Raw genomic sequence first — 22,711 nt, 5'->3', positions numbered from 1 at the left:
TGCAGAGGAAACAGCGGCCTGCAGAATGACAAACAGTGCACGTAGACTGTGGTGAATGGCATTTAATCATCTCTTTCACAGGCAGAAGAAATGACTTCTGTCAGTCCGTCCAACACGCAACAGACTCCACCCCTGGACATAACTTATACATTATTCTGCTTTAGGAAGGTGAGCAGTAATGAATGGGAACATGTTCGCCTCACATTCTGTTTGTATTGGCAACAGCTCTTTGTCCATCTGCTTCATCTCATTTCTCTTTCTCGCATTCCCTTTTTTCCTCTCTCTTCTCTCCCCCTTGTCTTTCTTTCTTGTCTCTACTCTTTTCTGTCTCCCATTTTTCTCTTCCCTATTTCCTTGCTCTATGAATTTCTCCATTTTCTTACTCTCTTTCTGCTTGTCTCTCGCTTTCTCATTTCTCTTTGTTCATGGTAATCATTTTTCTCCCTCTTTCTCACTCAGGCTTTTCTCTTCACTCCTCTCTTTTCTCTCGCATGGTTCCATGAAAGAACACCTTGTTAGTGTGAGGGAAATTGAGGAGCTGTAAAAGAGAAGGCGCAGACTAAGGAAGCAGAATTCTGTTTTTTTTAATTTTTTTTTTTACACTGAGATCACAGTATGCTTTTCCAAAGAGCCAGAAAAATAATCCATTTTTATTGGAAGATGATTTGTCTTTGTTTTTCTTCATTCCTGGTAATCAATCCTTTTTAAATGTTTTAAATTTAGTTGCTGATCAAATTAAATCGTAAATAAACTGTGCCACATGCACAGAACCAGACTAAAAACCAGTTGAGTGAGAAATTGTACCCTGGATTTGAGTGTCTCCATCTAAATGTTATTTTCTTGAGTGATGGAGTCGGCATGAATGCCATTTGAATGTAAAAAGCCCCCCAGCAATAGGCTGTGGAAAAACAACTGCATTCACTGAAGTGAAGGAGCACACCCTATAGCTGTTTCATCAATGGCATTAATAATCAGACCCAAGGGTCAAGGTCCATATCTGACTTCACTAATGCTGTCATGGTAGAATGCAGTAAAAATACTCACAGCAAATGTTTCAACATCTCTTATGTTCTAGCCTTCAGCTAGAGGCTGAACCCAGGGGTGAATCTACTGGGGTGCCACCACATCTTGTCACACCTAATGCCCCAACAATGCCAGTTTGAACATAATTTAAAAAAAACAAAAAAACAAACACTTTCAGTGATGTTTCAATGAAGTTTCACTGAAGAAAACGATTAATATTAAGTATGAATTTAAAACTTTAATTAAAAAAAAACCTTAACTTATCTTTTTAAGACTTCAGAAGAGATTTTATGATTTGAATGTGCTTTTTACATAAAATATATTTAAAAAATTCTTATTTGAATGCAGGACACCTGGATTAGTCCATCCACATTTTCTTCACATCACATGGGAACTAAGGCAACTCAATATCAATATACTTTGCAATATAATGTTTTGGTGAGAATTATATGATTTTCAAACACATTTTCAATATTTCAGCATAAATTATTTACATCGTCTGTTACTGACTTAGGTTCAATACAGGGGGCTGCCATCAGTTCATTGCATTCAGTTTTGTATTTAGCTTAAAAATATTAATACTAACAAATACAACAGGTTTATGTTTGTTCTTGTTTAAGTTTGTTTTTGGAGGTTTTTCTACGGCCTTTACCTTTTTCATATTGATATCGGAGTTAAATAGTTTCCACCAAAAGAAAGAAATATATTGTATTATAAATTTAGCCATATTGTCCTGTCCCAACAAGTACATAGATACATATATACATAGACAAACCCACCATGCAGGTGGTTAATGCAGCACAACAGTGCCTTAGCATTGATATTCTACACCTGCACTGTGGAGAGCATTATGTCAGACTCTGTCACCACCTGCTACCGTGAGCTACCTCTTGAGTGGAAAGCTGTGCAGAGGGTCGTACGTACAGCCCACCATATCACTGGAGTTCAGCAATCAAACTTCATGGATTTTTACACAAGCCACAGGCTATGGAAGACCAGGAGGATTAAAAAAGGGCTCCACCATCCAGGTCACTCTCTGTTCTCACAGCTGTCCAATGGCTGTAAAAAATGTAGTACAGAACCCGTCGGTTCTGAGGCAGCTTCGTCCCCCAGGGCATCAAGCTGTTGAACAGTCACCAGCACAGTACAACTGTACACAGTCACAAACTCACCTTACCATACAAACTCACTTGGCACCCTGCACTTTCCCTACTGAGACTCATCCCTCATGATGTTTCTTCCTACTCACCTTGTCAAAGTAGCACCATACTTCATATACAGTGCACATGACTCTTAATAACACACCTAGAACGTAATTAGACACAATTCAGCATGAACGTAAAACATGAACTCCCTTGGGCTAATGCCCTGGTAAGGCCCTGAGAGATTCTGGTCCCCATGGTAAGATGGTTATACCTGTCTGAATTTGAATAACTGTTGGAAAAGGAGCTTCATTATTATTCTAAATTGCAAGAAAGTATTAACAATAGCATTTGAGATACTGTATATATTTAAATCACTTGAATCATCAACAGAGCCCTGTTGCAATATAAAGGAGGACTGAATTAAATTTAGTAGTGCTTATCAAATCTATTTAAACAAAAAGAACAGTCCAGACGCTATTGAGAGGTGATGCAATATATTTTTTTTTTAGCCTTAGAGACATAAGTTATCCAAGTTCACAACAGATGACCCAATTCATCGACATCTGGAGAGATTTCCCAAGACATAAAGGATGTGCCAGGAACAACGTCCAAATGGGATGATATAAAACATACCCCTGGCTGGAATACTCAGTGTAATTTTTTATTATTATTATTTTTTTTTTGCATTTCTGTTTCCCTGATGCCCCCAAAAGTCAATTTACCCCAACTGAGGGATTTAAATATTTCTATTAAATGTTTGTCATTCAGACAGGGTGTTAGAAAGACAGAATGACACTAAAATACTTCCAGAAATTCTAATCATGACTGCGACATATAATACAGCCCAAAGGGAGTCTGGTGACTCTATTAAAATGTATTTAGCTTTGTGTGGGACCATGAATCTGCTGTTAAAAAAAGAAAGGAACAAGCCAAAATGCTTTGTACACACAAAAAAATAATACATGAAATTCTATCATGTTTAATTGAAATGGTTACTGAGTGTAGTGTAGTACTTTTAAGCGCACTTTTCTGTCCCTGTAGAGATGACTAATGATGTCCAGAAATCAGAGGAAATTTCTTTTGAATTGTGATCATACTATGGTGTCATTCATGTCCACTTTTGGGAGTTTCAAAGGGCTGACAAGAAGGATGCTGCTCGGTTAATCAAAAACAACCATGACTGTTTAGAACAAAAATGAGCTGGAGTACAAAAGAACTTTGTAGGTCTCCTGGGGCTTCTGTGATAAGTGGGTCACATTTCGGCATGAGGATAAAGGAAGTAGCCAATTATCATTTCTGTGTTCACCGCATTGGCTGTTGCTCAAACCGGAACAAAGCAAATCCAATTCAAAGTACTTGATGCTGTACCTTTAGCAAAAATGGCCAAGAGCAGAACAGGAAGTATATTTAAGGCATCAAGGGAAGTGTAGCTCCTCAGTGAAGTGCTGTATGTTGGTTCTACAAGGCATATGTCACATAGCAATATTATGGCTAAGTGGGCTGCTATTCTGCGTGTGCTACAAGAGGTCTCAGCTAAAACACTGCACAGAGAGGCAAAAGGGATTTTAATTCAAATGGGTCTGAATTTGGTTGAATGCCTTGCACTCTTTGGAAAGTGTTGGGTGACGTGCTCAGAAATACTTCAGTCCAAAACAGTTGACTACGCTACAGTTATTGATCTCGTTAAAATCATTTACAGAGACAATGATACAATACTGCAGTGATAACCTGTGGATTGAAATTGTGCAGATATGTGAGAGGAGTGGCATTTCAGCCCATCACATCACAAACGGTCAATGCAGAAAACAAAGAAACATAATGATTGCTTTGTTACTTCCACCCTTAGACAGCATTCACAACCTGAAAGAAAATAATTGAGCCACAATGTACTAGTCTGTTATCGATTGTAAGATAGGGGAAATGAAAAGATGCTCTTCTAGCCTCATGTGCAAGTTAATGAAAGGTGTCCAGGTATTAAATCAATCATGCTTTATATTTTTGAGAAAAGAGGACGTGCTATTAGCTATTACTTGCTAATGCCTGAGTCTAACTCTGAATATCTAAATGAAAAAATATACCAAAATCTTAGAAATATTTACTGCTCTCCTACAGAGTGTAGTTATACGACTGCAAATTTTACAATTAAAATGTAATTGTGAATATTCCTAACTCGTGTTTTCACTAGTATAAATGTGATTACACATAAGAGGGAAATTACATGTAAACAATGACGACCAGTCTTCCAGGCAATGAGGCAAGTCAGAATAGCTTTATAGATCTGTATATTATTACTAGTACAAATTTCATAGCTGTCATCTAAAATAGGAGTTTCTACTAATAAACAATACGTTACAGTGATCTTAAATGTTTTTAGCAGTTAGTGGCACTGTGGCGCAGCAGGTATTGTCGCAGTCACACAGCTCCAGGGACCTGGAGGTTGTGGGTTCGATTCCCGCTCCGGGTGACTGTTTGTGGGGAGTTTGGTGTGTTCTCCCCGTGTCCGCGTGGGTTTCCTCCGGGTGCTCTGGTTTCCTCCCACAGTCCAAAAACAGGTGGATTGGCGGCTCAAAAGTGTCCATAGGTGTGAGTGAATGTGTGTCTGTGTAACTAGCGCCCCCTCCAGGGTGTATTCCCGCCTTGCGCCCAATGATTCCAAGTAGGCTCTGGACCCACCCTGACCCTGAACTGGATAAGTGGTTACAGATAATGAATGATTTCTCACTAATGATATATTAAACTGACTTCAAGATCCCAACCCACATAGGAGGTGACTCTGATCCGGAACTGTTTTTCCTCTGACAGATTCACGTAACAGTCAGCTGCAATGGATATGTTTATGCTTAATATCTTTACGTTAAAGTCTAAGCATATTTACAAAAAAAAAAATAAAAAATCAAGTTGTGAAATCTTTGGATACATTCTCATTCTGGGATGACGAAGAATAATTTCAGGTTCTAATAATTCATATATAATATATATAATTAATTATATAATATAATCTTAATAATTTAAGATTATATATTATTTATATATATATATTTTTTTGCTTTATCAGAAGATTTCCTCCTGTCAGTTATTTTCAGATTTTAGGTTTGTTACTAATGCACTTAATCATATTTAAATGAACAGTCTAAACACAGGCTCTAAATTAAACTTTCAGTGTCGGTGCTTCCAAACACTTGTGCAAATGCTGCCTCAGTGAATGTAACTGCGTGTGGCCTGAGTGTGTTTACACCGCGTGCAGGCTCGTACCGGTGTTAACGGTTATTACCGGCTGTGTTCCAAACCGCACTCTACCACGCTTATATGTAAGGAACCAGTTCATCTTAATACGTCCCATCCAGGTCCAAACCTCTGCTCAGTACTTAGTAAATTTCCGCTACATTTAGCAACATTTTAGACATTCTGGATGAAACAAAAACAGGCTAGCGACTTTGTGTACAAAGCTTAGCTTCTTTTAATATAAGATTATTGCACAACACCGGGACTGACCGTAAGCGGGTGACACGCTTCCCTTCGTGGTTCCTCGGCAACCAGAGACAGAACTGCAGAACAACACAGTTCTCTCTTCGCAGTCCTTCTGCTCCCAGAGACAGCAGCAGTACACACGGAAGCTCGCACACGAATGAGCTGCGAATGTACTGATTGCGCTACCAAAGACACGTATGCTTCTTTTTATGTTAAATGTATTCTTTTTTCTGAAGTCCTGAATTGAAAGACTCGATTCCCCTGCAGAAGTAGCTATTTTTTCGCCTTTACCACAGGCACAGTGATAGCCAGTGTGGGCACATTCACTGGTATAACTTTATTTTTAAGATAATTCCAGTGTTTTTCCTCGAGGCATTTTGAGCGTTCTAGTGGTGCTGTTAGCAGCAGGTAAAAAGCACCCCAGATTCTTGCAATTTTTTGTGAGATTTTTGGGAGTCTTGGCTAATGGGTTAAATTGGATACAAAAAAGAAAAACCTAACTGGTTCTCCAGGTTACGTTTCAATAATATTTCAAGGACAGGCGAATAGTTGCCCAAGTACTATGTCATCACTCCAAAGAACATTTACATAGCACTTTATAATGAGAGCTGGTGGAGAGATTTCTGTTCAGTTCTGTTAGAGACTTCATGTTTACTCTCGACTGGTGCCCAAGTGTGTCATGTACACCTGGTAGGATAAAGACTCCTGATACTGAGATTTGGAGAACTAAGGGATAAATCATATTATTTAAAACATCTTTTTTAAATTAGAATAAAGTCATTTAATTATAAGTTCAATGAAGTGCAGATGAACAGGGATAAGGAGTAATGGAAAAGTTTTTAATGTTCCCTCAGTATGACTGCAGTATATGTCTCAGATCTGCAGTGACACTTGCAGCTGAGAAAAGAAAGGGACATAGCAACAAGCTCCTCTCATCATTCTCCTCAACTTCTGTGTTCCCACACAAGCAAACCTGAATAATTTAAAGTTAAAGAGCTGGTAATTATTTACATATGAAAAATAAATACATCTTCAGAACTTTAATGTCATGAATAATGCAATTTATGTGATCAACTACAACAGTACATGCACAGATATGTTTTAGGTAGATTTCGTATAAATGACAGGTACTCATAAGTCCTTTGTTTTGATTTTGTGGCAATTTGGAATCATTCTGGTGCAAAGAGGAAATTTTGGTCAAGGCCATTATATACTTTTGTAGGACTTTTTCTTTCCCAGAAAATTAAATGGCTGTATTTTTAAACATTTGTTGAATCTTTAAACATTTTTATATATTTTATATATTTTTTTAGATTATAACAAATTGGAATTGTTATTTCTGACCTGCAGTGTTCTAATAATTTAGGTTCAATGGGAGTAAGGACTTATAGAAGCACCTTTGATTGAGTATATAAATGTGAATATGTATATATAATTAAATGCACAATTAAAGGTGAGTAAAAAGAAAAACATACAATAGCATTTATGTATTTGGTGAGATCACAAACACACACTTTAATACTTGAAAGGGCATATTACGTCATAATATTTCAGGACACATTAAACACATTACATATGACTAATTGATTTACCTCAACAGAGCAGGGCATGCAACAACTAAAACAAATACAGATATTTGTAGTCAATTTGGTAAAGAGCTTTTTTTTAAAATAATGTTATCATTATGTATTATAGTTGCATGTTCACATTGTGTGTATGTTATATGTGTAACACAGGATTATGATTATTAGATTGGAACTGAAATATTAAATACAGTATTCTTACCCTGAAAACAATTTTAGAATTTTTTTAATTTTGTGAATGGTTTATACCCATTTTTAAAGTTAATCTAAAGATCGCATCTTCTTTTACTGGCATTTCATGTCACCAGTTTCAGATATCATTTCTTGGAAGCGACATGCCATTGATATAAGAATATTTATGAAGATAAAATGGCTCTATATTGACTATAATTTAGACCTAATAAGGACACATGGATACTATATTTGGCTTACTTCAAAATAAAATTCTTTGGTAAAGGACATGCAATATTGGAAATAAAATGAGTCATTAATACAGACACGCTGGTAAAAAAGCTTTAAGATAACACCATCATTTAGCATTATAATTGCGCAATAAATGTTTTCTGTGTGTATATAATCTCAGTGATAATTATTATTGGATAAAACTCATTCTAGGTTCTTAAAGATAATTCTTTGCAGTAATCCAAACACATTGTTAGGGTGAGTTTGTTTTTGACCTCCCTTGGGAAAGCTGTCCCTCTGGCTGAAAAAGATACTGTTTTCCAATGCTTTACAGAGATCCTACCCTATATTCCCTTCTAAGCAACTTACAGTGTAGTAGTTACACCACAACCAGCCTCCTCTCAGGCTTTGGCTTTTCCCAGGGACTCGGCATTTAGACATGTCACTTGCTTTCTCTTACTGTGACTAATGGTGGCCTTTCAGAATTAAGTGTGTGTGTCCCTCCCCTGTTTACCATATGGCCATTAACATGGACATTTCCAAGAAAAAGCCCTCATCATTTCCCTCCCCAATCCAGCCTGTATCTCTTCGCAGTAGATGAACATGGTGCTCAGACACGTCTTATAATTGTGCCTTGGAGGTCAAATTGCCCTCTTCGAAAACATGAGCTCCTTGTCTAAATTCCAAGAAATGTCATTCATTACAAAGTGTGGGATCAGACTAGCTAAGATTTTCCCTTTTATTTAGTTCTGGAAGAAAACAGAAGAACATCGTTCCAATTAATAGTCTGTGCATTGTGCACTTGCAAAGTTTACCAATGACAGGTTGAATAGTTTGAGACGTGACATTTATCATTATATTTGAAAGTGGAATGGAATAGCAAAATGGTAAGCTGCAGGGAGCCTTTGTTCTTAATTTTTCTAAGTCCAATTCCAATATCTGCTACATCACCAAGTTTTAACTCGAATCATCTGTATGAGGGACTTGAGTTGCCTGAGGCCCAAACACTAGGTGTGAAATAGGACTGGAGCTGGGAGGTAGACAGATTGAGATTGATTTGCCTCTGTTGTCTCCCTGCAGCTGGATGACTCAGTTTACTTGATCAGTTCTTGGTACTGCTCAGATCTGAGGAAGCGGCCAAAGGAGTCTTTCTCCATCAGGGTGTAGATGCGGCTCTGGGCCAGATCGAAGGAGGTAGGAGAAAGATCCACCAGGTTCCTCAGGGTCACGTCTTTGGTGAAGTGGTCAATGTTCACCTGCAAAAAAAAGAAGCAGTAGAAGGAGGCATATTGTGAAAAAAAATCTTTAAATAAAAAAAAAATATCTTTGAGCCATGCTGATTTCTACTGTGGAGACTTTAGCAATGTACCCCCCTTGATCAGAGTAACTCCACAGTGTAGACCCCGTATTTATGTGAGGGAACCTACCGGGGGTTAAACCATGTCAAAAACAGTCACAATGACCTCTGAGAAATTAAAGAACCAAGAAAACTTTAAGAACCGACTGAAAATAAGAGCAGGGAAATGAGAGGACTGAGTGAAAATAGTAAAATTCTGATCAGGGCAGTTGGAAATGTTGATGACTTGATCCTTGTGGTATTTTGACCAAACCATATAAAAAAGACTTAAGATGGAAATACACTCTGTACAGGAGGCCAGTCCAACACAGGTCTAGGCAGTCATGTTTATATCCGTTTAACTGGATTCAGTATTACCTTTTTTTTTTTTTTTTTTTTTTTTTTTTTTTTTTTTTTAAGTGCCATAATCATATCAATAATGCAACATAAGATCATTGTTGGACCTAAAGCTCATAACCCATGACTTTGAAGAGTAAGGAAAAACATTAAAATCTAGTGCAAGCCACAGAAATGTGGGGCTACTTCTGATGATTCATTCCTCATGGAAGTTTCACACAGTGCAAAAGGCAGCTTGTGTATGTAAAAATGAAAAAGAAACATCAAATGGTGCCACAACATTTTTTCTCTAACTGTGATGACATGGGAAACAGTAATTTAAAAATGATTTAAATAAACAAATGTAATGTCATTCACTCTTCAGATTTTATATAAGAAATGTATTCCTCTCGCTTTCAGCCCCTTCTGCCTGAAAGGTTCACAGAGTGCATCCAACTCAGGGTTGTTAAAAGCAGTCGCCTTCAATTTGATAAATTGGAAAGCAGAACAACAGAACAGAAAAAGCCAAGTCTCTCTCTGTCCGTGAGAGAAGAAGGGCATTGTAGTGGTCGGTAAGTCCGTCTGGCCACTGCTCGCAGGAGGCCAATTGGGAGTCCAGTTAGATTGGACCGTCTGTCAGAGCCAGAGGCCCAGTCGATAGCAAAATGATTACAACTAAAGGGCTAAGAGGCCAAGTTCACTTTCCCTTAGAGCTGTTTCCAAGGTCCCATATTTATGGGGTTTCAAATATTCCGGCTAGACCTTTCAGGAGATAAACACAGTCGTGTTCTTGGAGTCACTTTTCCATTACGGCTGGGCTAAAACAAATCAACCCACCTCTTTTGGTCCTCCAGTTTGAATGAAGTCCTCATAAATCTTCTTAGCCTTGGTGGCCATTTTCAGGGGGGACTTGGTCTTCTTGAAATCCTCACACGCTTCCCAGAACTCAATATTCTCGTCACTGAACTCAGACCTCAGGAAGCTCTTGAATGAAGCCAGGCCATCTATTGGATTGAGGAATATAGAAGGGACATTAAAGTCTGAACATAGCTCACAGTCTTTATAAAGGCAGGTTCCTAACTTGGAAAAAATGCAAATGTTAAAAAGACTTTTTCATTACATAGAGCTTATCTAAAGTTTTTTTTAAGGCTATTTACATTCACACATCTCAATTAGACCCCTTTAACCCCTTTCTCACAACAGTCATAAAATTCAATGTCCACATGTACTGGAGGCCCCTCAGTTTTTGCACTATGCATTTGTCTCCAATAACATTGATATATTTCAGTTTAAATATGTCAAAATTAATAACATTATTTGCATATGTTTATACTGTATAAAAAAAGACTACATAAGAGACATTGACTGTTTGCAGGCAAGTGCGTTGTAACCTGTCCATAGCTCACCAGCAACTCAACACAGAGTCTGAAATATAAAAATCAGAGAGAGCAGCTCATATGTTGCTGCACAATTTTGCTTCATTATTGCTCGCAGGACTCTGGCCACAGGACACTGATTCATCACTTAGCACAAGCCCCCTGAGACTACAGTACTAATTTCAGAAAGTATTGCCCACCTGTTGCAGGCCCATATTCGATAACCATGATGAACATTATTGCACAAATAGTTGATTATGTGTCTAAAGCTGCAAACAAAGTGTTGTATGTGCCCTTCAGTTTGTTTTAATGAAATTGTGTGCACGAGTTACATTCACAGTGTGAATGCTTTTCATTTTAGCTCAAACAGATCACAAAATGTGGCCAGATTACAAATAGCAATTATCCCAAACAAAGCCATCTCTTTTGTTCATTTGGCATGGCACATACTCCACTGGGCCATTTCCATTGGGACTTCAAGCCATTACAGCTCTGTGCTGTGGGGATGCTCAAATCTTTATTTTCAGAGACCAGACCTGTATTCAGATACTATTCAATATAGATACATTCTTCCCATTAAAAAATGTTTGTATTTTGTTTATATATATTTCCGTTTTTTTTTCTGAAAGTGTATGCTTAACAAATGTTCAAGTGCACCGAGCCGAACCCTCAGAGGATTGTAATGTACATATAAACATAGTTGTTCGTCTGTTGTGAGGTTATTTGTGGGAGTTCTTTCGAATTCCCATTATACAGTGAGTCAAAGTAGACTAATAACACTAAGAGTTCAGCAATAGTTAATGAGTCATATTTTTGTAATAATTCTTCTTAATCCTGCGGTTACTTTTCCAGAGTCATTGGCTCACAGTTGGTACAGTGTAATGGATAACACTGCTCCTCCACAAAGCAGGCTAGTGTTCAATTCCCAGCTGAGGCAAGTACACCACATCCTACCAGTTCAAGTCCTTGGGTAAAATTCCTAATACTACAAGCTATAGTAGCAAATCTGCTGAATAGCCTCAGGCTCAGCCACACGTATTCAGAAATGAGCATTTTCTGACGGCTGTACCAGCACACAACAGCCACATCGGAGTCTTGTTATATATTTGGTAATGTGCATTAGTCCAGCTGCAACCAGAAGGCACACCCATAATTACTCACTTAATTCAATTACTGATCTCTGTGTGAGGGTGCCAGGTGTGTCTGTTTGGGGGAAGTGCGGAAACTCTTTAAAAACAGCTCTATAGCTAAAGGAGAAGATCAACTGTGCTCAGAGAAAAACTATACAATATGGGCTCTAATTATGCATTCAGCTAGAGCCTATAACTCTGAATTTCTGAATTCCAACTAGGAAAAACTAAAGAAAAAGTCCCTCACTGTCTGGATGTTTGTTGCAAGGATGTCATTTAAAGCTCCCAAACCAACTGCAGCATAACTGTACATAACTGTACAGTAAAACTTTGTTAGATGGCCATTGTAGAAATTCATTCATTCATTCATTACCTGTAACCGCTTATCCAGTTCAGGGTAGCGGTGGGTCCAGAGCCTACCTGGAATCATTGGGCGCAAGGCGGGAATACACCCTGGAGGGGGCACCAGTCCTTCACAGGGCAACACACATACGGACACTTTTGAGTCGCCAATCCACCTACCAACGTGTGTTTTTGGACAGTTGGAGGAAACCGGAGCACCCGGAGGAAACCCACGCAGACACAGGGAGAACACACCAAACTCCTCACAGACAGTCACCCGGAGCAGGAATCGAACCCACAACCTCCAGGCCCCTGGAGCTGTGTGACTGCGAAACTACCTGCTGCGCCACCGTGCGGCCCAGCTTACATACATTATATGCAAATAAATATCCATAACAATATATAAGTCTCCATGGCATAAACAACACTTGATAAATGTTCTTTAATGACTTCACTTGAATCCCTTTTGTTTTATTATGATTTGAATTAATCCATCTATTGCCCTGCATACTTTGATACTTCAATAGTCAGAACAATAGTGAGTGGATCAGACCCAGCAATACTGAGATTTTAAACACCTTGGTGTCACTGCTGGACCCTGAGTACTCCGCTAACCAAAACTATCCAGCCAGCTGCATCCTGTGGGCACTGATGACAGACTAGAGGATGACTAATACAAACTATGCAGCAAAATTTGGACTACTGTCTCTGACTTTGCATCTACAAGATGGACCAAAAAGGTCTAATTGAGTAGACACAGTGTTTAAAAAGTATTTAAAAAGCACTGCTAATTGAATGATCCATCACTCAAATAATACATGTTCTGTGGCGGTTCCATGGGGATCCTGACCAATGAAAAAGAGGGTGAAAGGAGGCTAACAAAATATGCAGAATAAAAAGTTTTAAGAATTCACTGAAAATAAGAGAAGAAACAGGAGTTATATTTAGTAGCTATATGGTAAGTGGAGCTGGATACACTTTTTTTTTGGCAAATTGGTGTACCTTTATTCTTTGTGGGAGTGGGTCCATCTGCAATAAAGATCCATTTGCAGACTTACATGAAACAACCTTTAGTAATGTACATATCTAAAGTCATGATTTTTTACTGTGGTTACAATGGAAGGTTTTGTTTCTTCATGAAAACAAACGTGTTCCCAAATGTATGGTTCATCAGAATATTAAGAAGTTTCTGAACATAAAAATTTATTTTTTTAATATTATGTATATTCTTTGGAGGAATATAAAATTCTCTCCGTACTGTTCCGCCATTGTAACTGCATAGATCATAGTTGGCCATGTATCAAATGTATTTAAATGGGTAAAATAACTAAGATAAAAAAAATGTACATTCATATTGCTATAGTCTTTGAAAGGGCAGCCAGACAATTTAGGCAGTAGTTTCCTCTGGACAGAGAGCTTCAGAAACATTGGCCCTCAGAGAGCCTTTCCATGCTGAAAGCTCATTTCAATACAAATATAGAAACGCTTAATTCAACAAATCTCAATTCCCGCAAAACAGTGTTTGGCTGCCCTCTGAGGCATCACGCTGGACAGGGTCACTTAGAGAGACCTCTCTAGAGATCCAGCCCTAACAGCTGGAATTCAACAGATTGACTTCTACAGCTGATTGCTTTATTTACTGGTATTTTACGAGGCAGATAAACACTCAAAGACATTTAGAGACTCTTAAATATTCCTCAGCAGTCTTTTGCCATTTCTGGTGATAAATTTTAAATCTCACCCGAAAATGTCATACTGTTGATAAACCCAGCATAAGTGTGTGTGTGTGTGTGTGTATGTAAGTGCATTCATGCATATGTGTGTACATAAGTGTATATTGTGTGCATGTGCATGTAAATCCATGTATTTGTGTGTGTGTGTGTGTGTGTGTGTGTGTGTGTGTGCATATGCAAATATAGTTAATGATTAATCACATATTCTTTTTCCATTTAAAAACAGTATCTGTGTTTTATATAAATCATGTTTTTTTTCCCCACACCTCCAATGTTCAGTGTTTGAGACTGGCTAATCCCAAACGCATTCAGCAACATTAAGGTCAGTGCTCTGGCCTGGCCAGACACTCACTGACCACAGCAGTCTCTCCATTTGAATTGCAAATGTTCTTTTGAACGCGTTCCCCTTCCTCAGTTATAGCTTCTTGACAGCTACACATCTTTTCAGACCCATAGTTGTGTGTCTGTTTTTACAGTGGTTTACTGGACATGAATAGCCATGGCTTTTTTCAGTTCTGTCGAAAGTGTGGAGCTTACATTTCTCCTGTCTCTCAAAGATGAAAGCTTTAAGTACTGTTCATCTAAAGGTGACAGTCTGAATGGTCTACCAAGTCTTCCAGTAGTCTCAGCTTTCCTAAAGTCTTTAGCTGTTGTAAGTAACTCCGGTTTCTTTGCTTATATATGTAGACTTCCAGATCCTCACTCAAGTAAATGATGTTTTGTCAAAGCTTCTCAGCCCTATGCTCTGAACATAGCTGGAATTTGAAGGAAATTTTTAATTCATTTTTATAGCACTGTTGTTTTATAGAACCTCCACAAGTTACACAGCACATCTTCTGCAGTGCTAAGTCCAGCGTATCAATAGGTGCTCTATTCTTCATATTACAGGTCTGTGGACCATTGCTGTGATGAGGACAGACATCTGACATTTGCATAGAACTGCATTTAAATGGAAAATGTCATTTATATATAATTTTATTTTTTTAAATTCCAGAGAATTAGGGTGTAACTTCACAGTTTGCTGCTCATTCATTTATCATCATGTCTCCTCTGAGTGAGCACTGTCCAAAGTTTATTAAAGGTGATGGTAGTATCATTTTAAAAGGAACTTAAGGCTACATTTGAATATTAATGTTTACAGTTCTGGAAACATTCAAAACAGCATTTAAACTTCTAGCAGTTGACCTTACTTCTAGAAATGTGAATTCAAATAATGTCAGTTCCTGAAGTGAGATTGAATGTTTGTGTGGGTGGATGAGTGAGTTTGTGTGATTGGGACAAATGTCAAAAATTTTGTGTGTGTGAATAGGTCTATTGCTCCAAGGTGAACTCAAAATTCAAGAGAAACTTCACTCAGTGTAATGGCATTTAAAGGTCAACCTGTCTCTAAGCACATAGAAGATACACATTGAAACATCAAGTTTATGTGTACGACTCTAAACACACTCTACATAGGAATGTGTCTAAGGTTTAACACATGTACACATCCTCGTGATGCTCAGTATGGCTTGTTGACCTTCAGAGCAGCATAAACAGCAGTTTGAGCCTCTGAGCACCAGTGTTGCCTCTGACGTTATGAAGAACGTGGATTAAAACCACATATAATTGTTTCTTTACATTGGAGGAGAAAAGAAGAATGGATGAATGCACACTTACAGCTGTTGTTGAGCACACGGTCCAAAGACTCACGCCACTGGGCAGTCTCTTCATGGGTCGGCCTGAATGACACAAACCATAGCAACACAGCCGTCACTCACTGCCCACATCAAAAACAGTCCAACAACAACAGGCTTCCTTCATAATCCAATCTGCTTTATTTTGAGTTTAGTGAGGTCACTACGATATGAGATGTGTTTTAGTTTGGCTCCTAAAAAGAGAGTGACTTGTGAACAGCACTGAGTCAATAAACTTAATAAATGAAATTTTACTGCCAAACCAAGCACTTCACTAAGCTCCTCTACGTGCATGAATTATAGTGTAGGGCTGTTTTTGTGTCACACATTAAGCTTTGGCAAGTTTAAATCCTAGCAAAATCAGATTTTGTTCCCAAGTTGATCTGACGCCTAATCAACTGAGTGATGAGTCATTTCTGTCCTTTGACTCATCGACGCTTCGTTTGTCTCAGTCATGATACACTAAAGAGAATGTACGCAATAAGACGAAAAACTATTTTGAAACAAGTGTAAAAGCATTTATTCATTTCCACATATCCAAAAAGACATTCCTCTCAGGTGAAATGTAAATGTCACTAGTCTTTCCTATCTGTCCATGTGTTTTAACCCTGTCTGAAAAAGGCCAGAAATGTCTACGTAGAACCCATCATGGAATGCAATGGACAACAAAATGGTGAGCAAATCCTTCTGTTCAAATTATAAACAATCATTTCACACGTTTCCATTACAGGATGCACCTCTCTCTCTCACCTCCAGTTCCTCTTATACACTTTCACTACATATCTACAAAGATTTCATAGTGTTGTTATGCAATCAGTGGGAATAACACAAACAGAATGGGTCCTAATGGGTTCTAGCCCACTCCCTGTGTACTTCTGTGGATCAGTCTGCTGGATAAAACATTCAGTATTTAAGTATACAGGAGGTCCTCGGGTTCCGTCAGTCCCGAGTTACGATGTTTCGTGGTTACGACACATCTCCCATTTACTGTAGAAAAGCCTTGTTTCGATTCAAGTGGTTTTGTGTCATAAACGTCGTAACGGGAACTTCGTGTTTTTTGGTGTGCGCGGCGGAAGAATACATGGTTACGCGGCTCGGGACCGAGGAGGATAGGTGTTAGGATAAGAGCTTACAGTATGTTATTTACGTACAGTTTGGAGGAGACATATAACATTGATAATATGTCCACTTACAATAAAATCATTTTTTTTTTACCCATGTGAAAAAATATCTTTTTTTTTTTCATTTAGATTTATGGTACATACTACACACTCTCTATTTAATTGTAGTTAAACTTTGACTGTACACATTGAAATGCTAGCTTGTTAGCATAGCTGAGAGTTCTGACACTGTTGTTGCTTAGCAACTGGGAGATGCACAGCCAGAAGTAGTCTCAAAAATAATGTTTTAGAGTGTGCATTGTGAGCACTCCTCCCATGACCTTTAGGTACACAAAGGGTTCCCTAGCAGAATGTCATATCTTATCTGATGAGATATGAGTTATGAGCTGCTGAGTGTGTAACAACGGTTTCTAGGCTGGACAAGGACAATCTCCTATTCAATCAAATGAGAAAAAAATAGCACATAACTACAAATATCCCTAGGGAGCATACCATGAAATATCTAAATATAAGTTATAAGTTCTATTTTGTGTGTGTGTGTCTGTGTGTGAAACGTCAAATTGTTTGGGAACAGGTCATGCTGTTTCACACTGTCATGAAGAATTCCTGGCTTGAATTATTCCTCTGATTGTATCAGCAAACCAGCATCTATTATGTTTTGGATACTGGTCAACCAGCATGACACTGTGTGTTTTTGTGACCAGCTTCCGACCAAACCGACAAAAGCCAGCTTAGATATGTAAAACACGGATATAATAAATAAATGAAATGTAGGTGTCAGTAGGTTCTACTGATAGATATTGATGATGGTCTGCTCCACAGTTTCTAATTAGATTGTTGTTAGGATGTGTTTGTAAGCATTTTTTGTAAACCTTGTCCAACCTAGCAACAACAACATAATCTGAATGAATGAAGATGAACAGGTCACTATCTGACTGACTCAAGGCTTTCATGGCAGATGCTACAGGTCAGATGTTACCTGAGTGTTATTTACTTTTACATAAATATTTAACATAATCATTTTGGCTCTTTAATAGGCCCACCTCCAGTTAATGGACGTGATGGCAGTAGATGGTGTGTGTGTAAGTAAAATACTGTGCTAATTTTTAAATTTGATTTTCAATTTTAATCTCTTCTCTTTATTTATTAAACAAGTACTATCAGATATATGGCAACATACACATCTATTAGCCAAAACATTAAATTACCACATTGGTACTACACTCATTGCTCATTTTATCAACTTGATTTAACATACAGTTTCACTTTGTAGTTCTACAATTACAAAAGGTGGTACATCTGTTGCTCTGCATACCCTTTTACAACATTCTTCAATGGAGCAAGCATTATTCTCAGTGATGTGTTGTGCTGGTACTAATCAATTAGACACAGCAGTGCTGCTGGAGTTCTTAACATCCTCATGGTGCTTTTCCACTGCATAGGATCGGCTCGACTCAACTTGACTTTAGGAAGTTTTTTTTCCACTAACACAGCTTCCCTGTGAAATGGAGCTGGTGACATCGCAAAGCCTCATCTCTAACCGGAACCGCAGGCTTTGAAAACCGCAAAAACGCCTGTCGTAAAGTTAGGCGCTGTTTACATGTTGTATATTTGTGTGTTGTTTTTTGGACTCAACACAGCTCCGCACCCCGTTCTCACAAATCAGTTTTCTCTCGTTGCATGTTCGGCTTTCATTGGAGATTTTCGTAAGCCATGGATCCAAGAAGCGCTTGAACCTCTTCAAAATAACTCAAGTGGCTAGTTTGTGCTAGAGCTGTGCATTTCATGGTGATTTACAGGTCTCTTTGGCCAATCAGAACTCTGCAGGTATTGCACATCACAATTTAGTACCTTCTCGGCTCGGTTGCAACCGTAAGGGAGCAGAGACTAAAAAAGTACCAGGTTCAGGGGCCAGGTACCAGATTTGGCTTTGGATTTGGAAAAGCAAACGGGCAGAGCCGAATCAATCCTCGTGGATCCTGACCACTGAGGAACAGGTTGAAAGGGGGCAGACAAAATATAAAAAGCAACACATTGTGTCTGTAACTATAGAATGACAAGGTGCTCCAGGTCAGTAAAGCTGAGAGAGTGGACACTAAATATATACACTCAGGTCAGCCATATCATTAAAGGAGGTCATTTTAATATAATGAATGATCATTGTAGTTTAACTTTATTAACAGAATTGTAAATATCCTAATATTTAGACCTAGGCCAGGGACTCTTTCTCTTTCTTCTGATTTGTTTGTGTGTTATTCAAATTCAAATAAAGAACAAAGGTATTGGTTTTCAGCAGTGGTATGAATGTCTGAACATTTCATTCGTTCATTATCTGTAATAGCTTCATCCTGTTCAGGGCTGTGGTGGGTCTGTGTCACTGGGCATAGGACAGGGCGCCAGTCCATCAAAGGGTATCACTCATATAAACAATCACTTAAAAACTCACACCTATAGACAATTTCACAGATCCGATTAATAATTTTTTTTTTTTAAACACACACAGACACAGTGAGGATCTCCTCACAGACAGTGGCATAAGGTGGGGTTTGAAACCACAACCCCAGAACTATGGAGCTGCATGTCAGTGACAAACCTGTTGTGCCAATATGCCACCCCAACATAGAGTATCGGCCCTATTATTGAGTAATTGACATTTTGAGAAATTCCTCATTTTTTCCAATATATTTTCTGGAAATACACAACAAAGACAGGAATACGAATTCTCTCTCTCTATCTCTATCTCTCCTTCTGTGTGTGTGTGTGTGTGTGTGCGCATGTATGTTTGTGTGAGAGCAATTGTGTACGTGCATGCTTGACTTAATGTACAATGACTTGCGTAATGGCAACGTGAGGAAAGAGACGGCGAGAGAGAGAGAGATAGAAAAAAGGGAGGGTGAGAGAGAGAGGATAGGGAGAGTGGGAGAGATAGGGAGAGAGTAAGGAAGTGAGCAGAGCAAGCAGGAACTCACTTCTGAAGCTTTTCTGGCTTCTTCTCAGGCTTTTCAGGGTAGGGGATGATGAGGTCAATGGCATTCTCTGGCTTCTGCAGCAGCGTTCCTAACTTAGTCTTGATCTCTTTAGCCCTGAAATACAGACACAATCCTTAGATCAATTTCTTCATTCACTGCAGTCTGTCGGAGTTACAGCCCAAATGCAGCCCTTTGGAGATGAAGTAGAGAACATTCTTCACACTTGATGTGTCAATATTCACATAAATACACATGAGATGTGTTCAGAGGAATCATGACTATCTTAATGAATCTTAATCTGATTCTCAAAAAACATGGTCCGAACAGCGTCTCCAAGTATTTTGTTTTGAAACAGTATAAAAGAACAGTTGCAACACATTGGGTATTACAACATCTGTCTTAGAACTGGAATTATACTTAGAGAGTTTTCTTTCAGAGTGCTGTATAACAGTGTTGGAGATAATCACTTTCTCAAAAAGGAATGTATGATGTCCATGATGTATATTGGTTTTCCAATTTCACGATGCTGAATGTATTATTGAATGTCTCTTTGTGGCTAAAACGCTTCTATAATGAACATATTAGTTTTAGTGAAATTATTTCAAAAATGGTTTTCCATATTACAGAAGAGCCTAATTATTATGCACTCAAAAAATATTCTTTGAGGTTCCATATTATTCCAAAAAAACACTGCTTTATTTTTATTTTTATTAGAATGAAGAGATTCTAGAACAAGAGCATTTACTGAAGAATCCTTGAACAAAAATTCTAGAGTGTAACAATGAAGTTTGTTAACAATGTATTTCAGTTCCTAAACGTGATCTGAACCACTAGCATTAGGAGCACAAGCTGTTTTTTTTTTTTTAAAGCTGAGCCACAGGTGCTGAGCATTTAAGCCCTTTTATGAAATCTCTCCAGGATCTACAGCAGTATGCTTGGGTGAAATGTTTCTGAACTATGCTGCTACTTCATGCCTCACAGATCACAGTCTTTGCCATTTGAATTCCATTTTATCCAGTAATTCTTATGCTATTCATGTGAAAGCTGTTTTTGTGGTGCCTTGTGAAACCCAGACCCCACACCACTATTAGAAACAGACCTTCTGCACCATTTTGTTCCATTTTTGAAGGCAAAAACAAAAACGTACTGCCTAGATCACCGTCACTGATTATTTCATACACAGGATGCAGTTCATTAAAGCATCCAAAGTGTACTGTTACATCTACGTTCTGTTCAGCTAAATGAATCCAGCCCCCACTCCACACTGCACCTCTCACATTACCATGAGTTATATTCCACATATAGTGAATGTGACTGCTTTATACCACAAAAGTCTCTGATTGTGGAATTTGAAAAACTTTGACTGCTGTATAATACTGATATAGGAAAATAGGAAATCTTTGTAACACTGAAAAAAAAAAATGATGTGCCATGAGTAGTCTTGTATAAAAGTTGAATATCTTACTGTCATGTGCACAATACATTTTAAATACTCAAAAGATTAATTTAAATTTAGTTTTTTCAGGAACCAATGTTTTAAAATTGTAAGAGTGATCGGTTTATTTACAGAGGTTTTCTTTACACAGCTGTTAAAATCTCTGAATTACTGAAATTTTCAAAGAAAGCGTACTTCACAAGTTCACAGATGCCGGGCGTTTGGTTAAACTTTGCGTGTGTTATCAAAGACTACAGGAAATTTATTTTAGAAATAAGGAAAACAGGGAAAACAAAGCAAAACAATGTTTTGAACTTTGAACTTTTGGGCAGTTCTGACAAACAGAAATAGGCTCTTTTAGACAAGGTCCTTAAGTTCATTACATATCAATTTTGAGGTGGCAGTAATGAAAGTAGTGCAGATTTTGGAGAGCTACTTATATAATAATTAATATTAAATAATTCTACATAATGATACCACATTTATAGTTCACACAGTATTTTATATATAAAATCATATAAAATGTATACTATAACATTTATATATGAACTAAAATTTAAAAAATTATTAAATGAAATTGTAGCAATTTTCTTTTATACTGTACCATATAGTACAAAAAAATGAAAAATATCTTTGTAACGCATAACTAACCGTTATAGCATAGTGTTGCCAAGTATGACATATACAATGATATACTGTAAAATAATTATCTATGCATTTCCTATGTCATATAATATCATATACAATAACATTAAACTCTATGCAGAAATGTTGTGCCAGATTGGTCTTTAGACTGTGGCTTTAGAAGTTTCAACAAAACCATAATCCAGTCCAATAAAGCAGCAACTCTTACCTCTCCAGACATGTCTGAGGAAGGGCAGCTAATCCCTTGCACATTTTTTGGACTCTTTACTTTTGGTTCTCTCAGTTACTCCACCACTATGAGTTCCTGTCTCTGCTCTCTTTTTGAATCTTTCTGGGCTGTTATATGGGAACGACTTACTGGCATTGAGCCAGCAGCTCCAGAGCCAATCAAGGAGCGGCTTACAATTACATTGAGAACTGAGCGTGTCCTGGAGTTACTCAACAAGTGCAGGACACTTTCATCTTCTCAAACACCCAAGAACTGCTTCGGTGACGTGGATAAAAGCCAGAACAACACAATGTTGTTTGAATATTTAACAGAGTTTACGTAAAATCAAGGGGTGTGCCTTATGTACTGACACAAAATATTGACAAATCTCGCATATTTAAATTTTGAGATTTTGAGATTGTCTTTTGGCTTGCCTAATTATCAGCTATAAATTCTATTCTATAAAAGTGATAAATTCTGTGCCTATAAATAAATCTGTTACTGTTTATTTATTTTTTTTATTTTTTCTGGAAAAATTAACCTAAGGAAGACAATTTAAGGCCATTTATTTTAAACTGACATGAATGACTAAAACTTTTAAACAAACTGAACAACAGTGGAAAAGAGTGTAAAATCTACATTTACTAGAATTGTAACACTTAAGGACCTGTATATGGCCCACACTCTAGTGGTTCATTTTCCTAATCATACGACTCACATTTCACTTTTTAAAGGTGTTAGCCAATATTTCACACTGAATAATAAATCTTAAGTATGGAATAATAT

General features: G+C 37.8%; 1 protein-coding gene across 1 annotated transcript; it reads right to left on the bottom strand.

The window, feature by feature from the left end:
- Positions 1-8,130: 8,130 nt before the first annotated feature.
- On the bottom strand, positions 8,131-22,028 carry rgs5a (regulator of G protein signaling 5a). Its single transcript, XM_066663521.1, has 5 exons — positions 21,926-22,028; positions 19,638-19,751; positions 15,531-15,592; positions 10,131-10,297; positions 8,131-8,877 (listed from the first exon to the last, which is right to left on the bottom strand). Exons 1-5 carry the CDS (start codon positions 21,967-21,969, stop codon positions 8,716-8,718), a joined length of 549 nt encoding a protein of 182 aa, XP_066519618.1. The 5' UTR covers positions 21,970-22,028; the 3' UTR covers positions 8,131-8,715.
- Positions 22,029-22,711: the final 683 nt, after the last annotated feature.

The sequence above is a fragment of the Hoplias malabaricus genome, chromosome 3 (assembly GCF_029633855.1).
Source record: "Hoplias malabaricus isolate fHopMal1 chromosome 3, fHopMal1.hap1, whole genome shotgun sequence".
NCBI lineage: Eukaryota > Metazoa > Chordata > Actinopteri > Characiformes > Erythrinidae > Hoplias > Hoplias malabaricus.
Note: the sequence above shows the minus strand (reverse complement) of the source record. Positions and strands in the feature narration are given on the sequence as shown.

Bases quoted from the DNA above. Each gene is read 5' to 3' on its own strand.
- rgs5a (XM_066663521.1), bottom strand. From the start codon at position 21,969: ATGTGCAAGGGATTAGCTGCCCTTCCTCAGACATGTCTGGAGAG. The intron at 19,752-21,925 runs GTAAGAGTTGCT...TCTGTATTTCAG, and splicing joins CCTCAGACATGTCTGGAGAG to GGCTAAAGAGATCAAGACTA. The intron at 8,878-10,130 runs GTGGGTTGATTT...TTTTTTTTGCAG, and splicing joins AAACTGGAGGACCAAAAGAG to GTGAACATTGACCACTTCAC.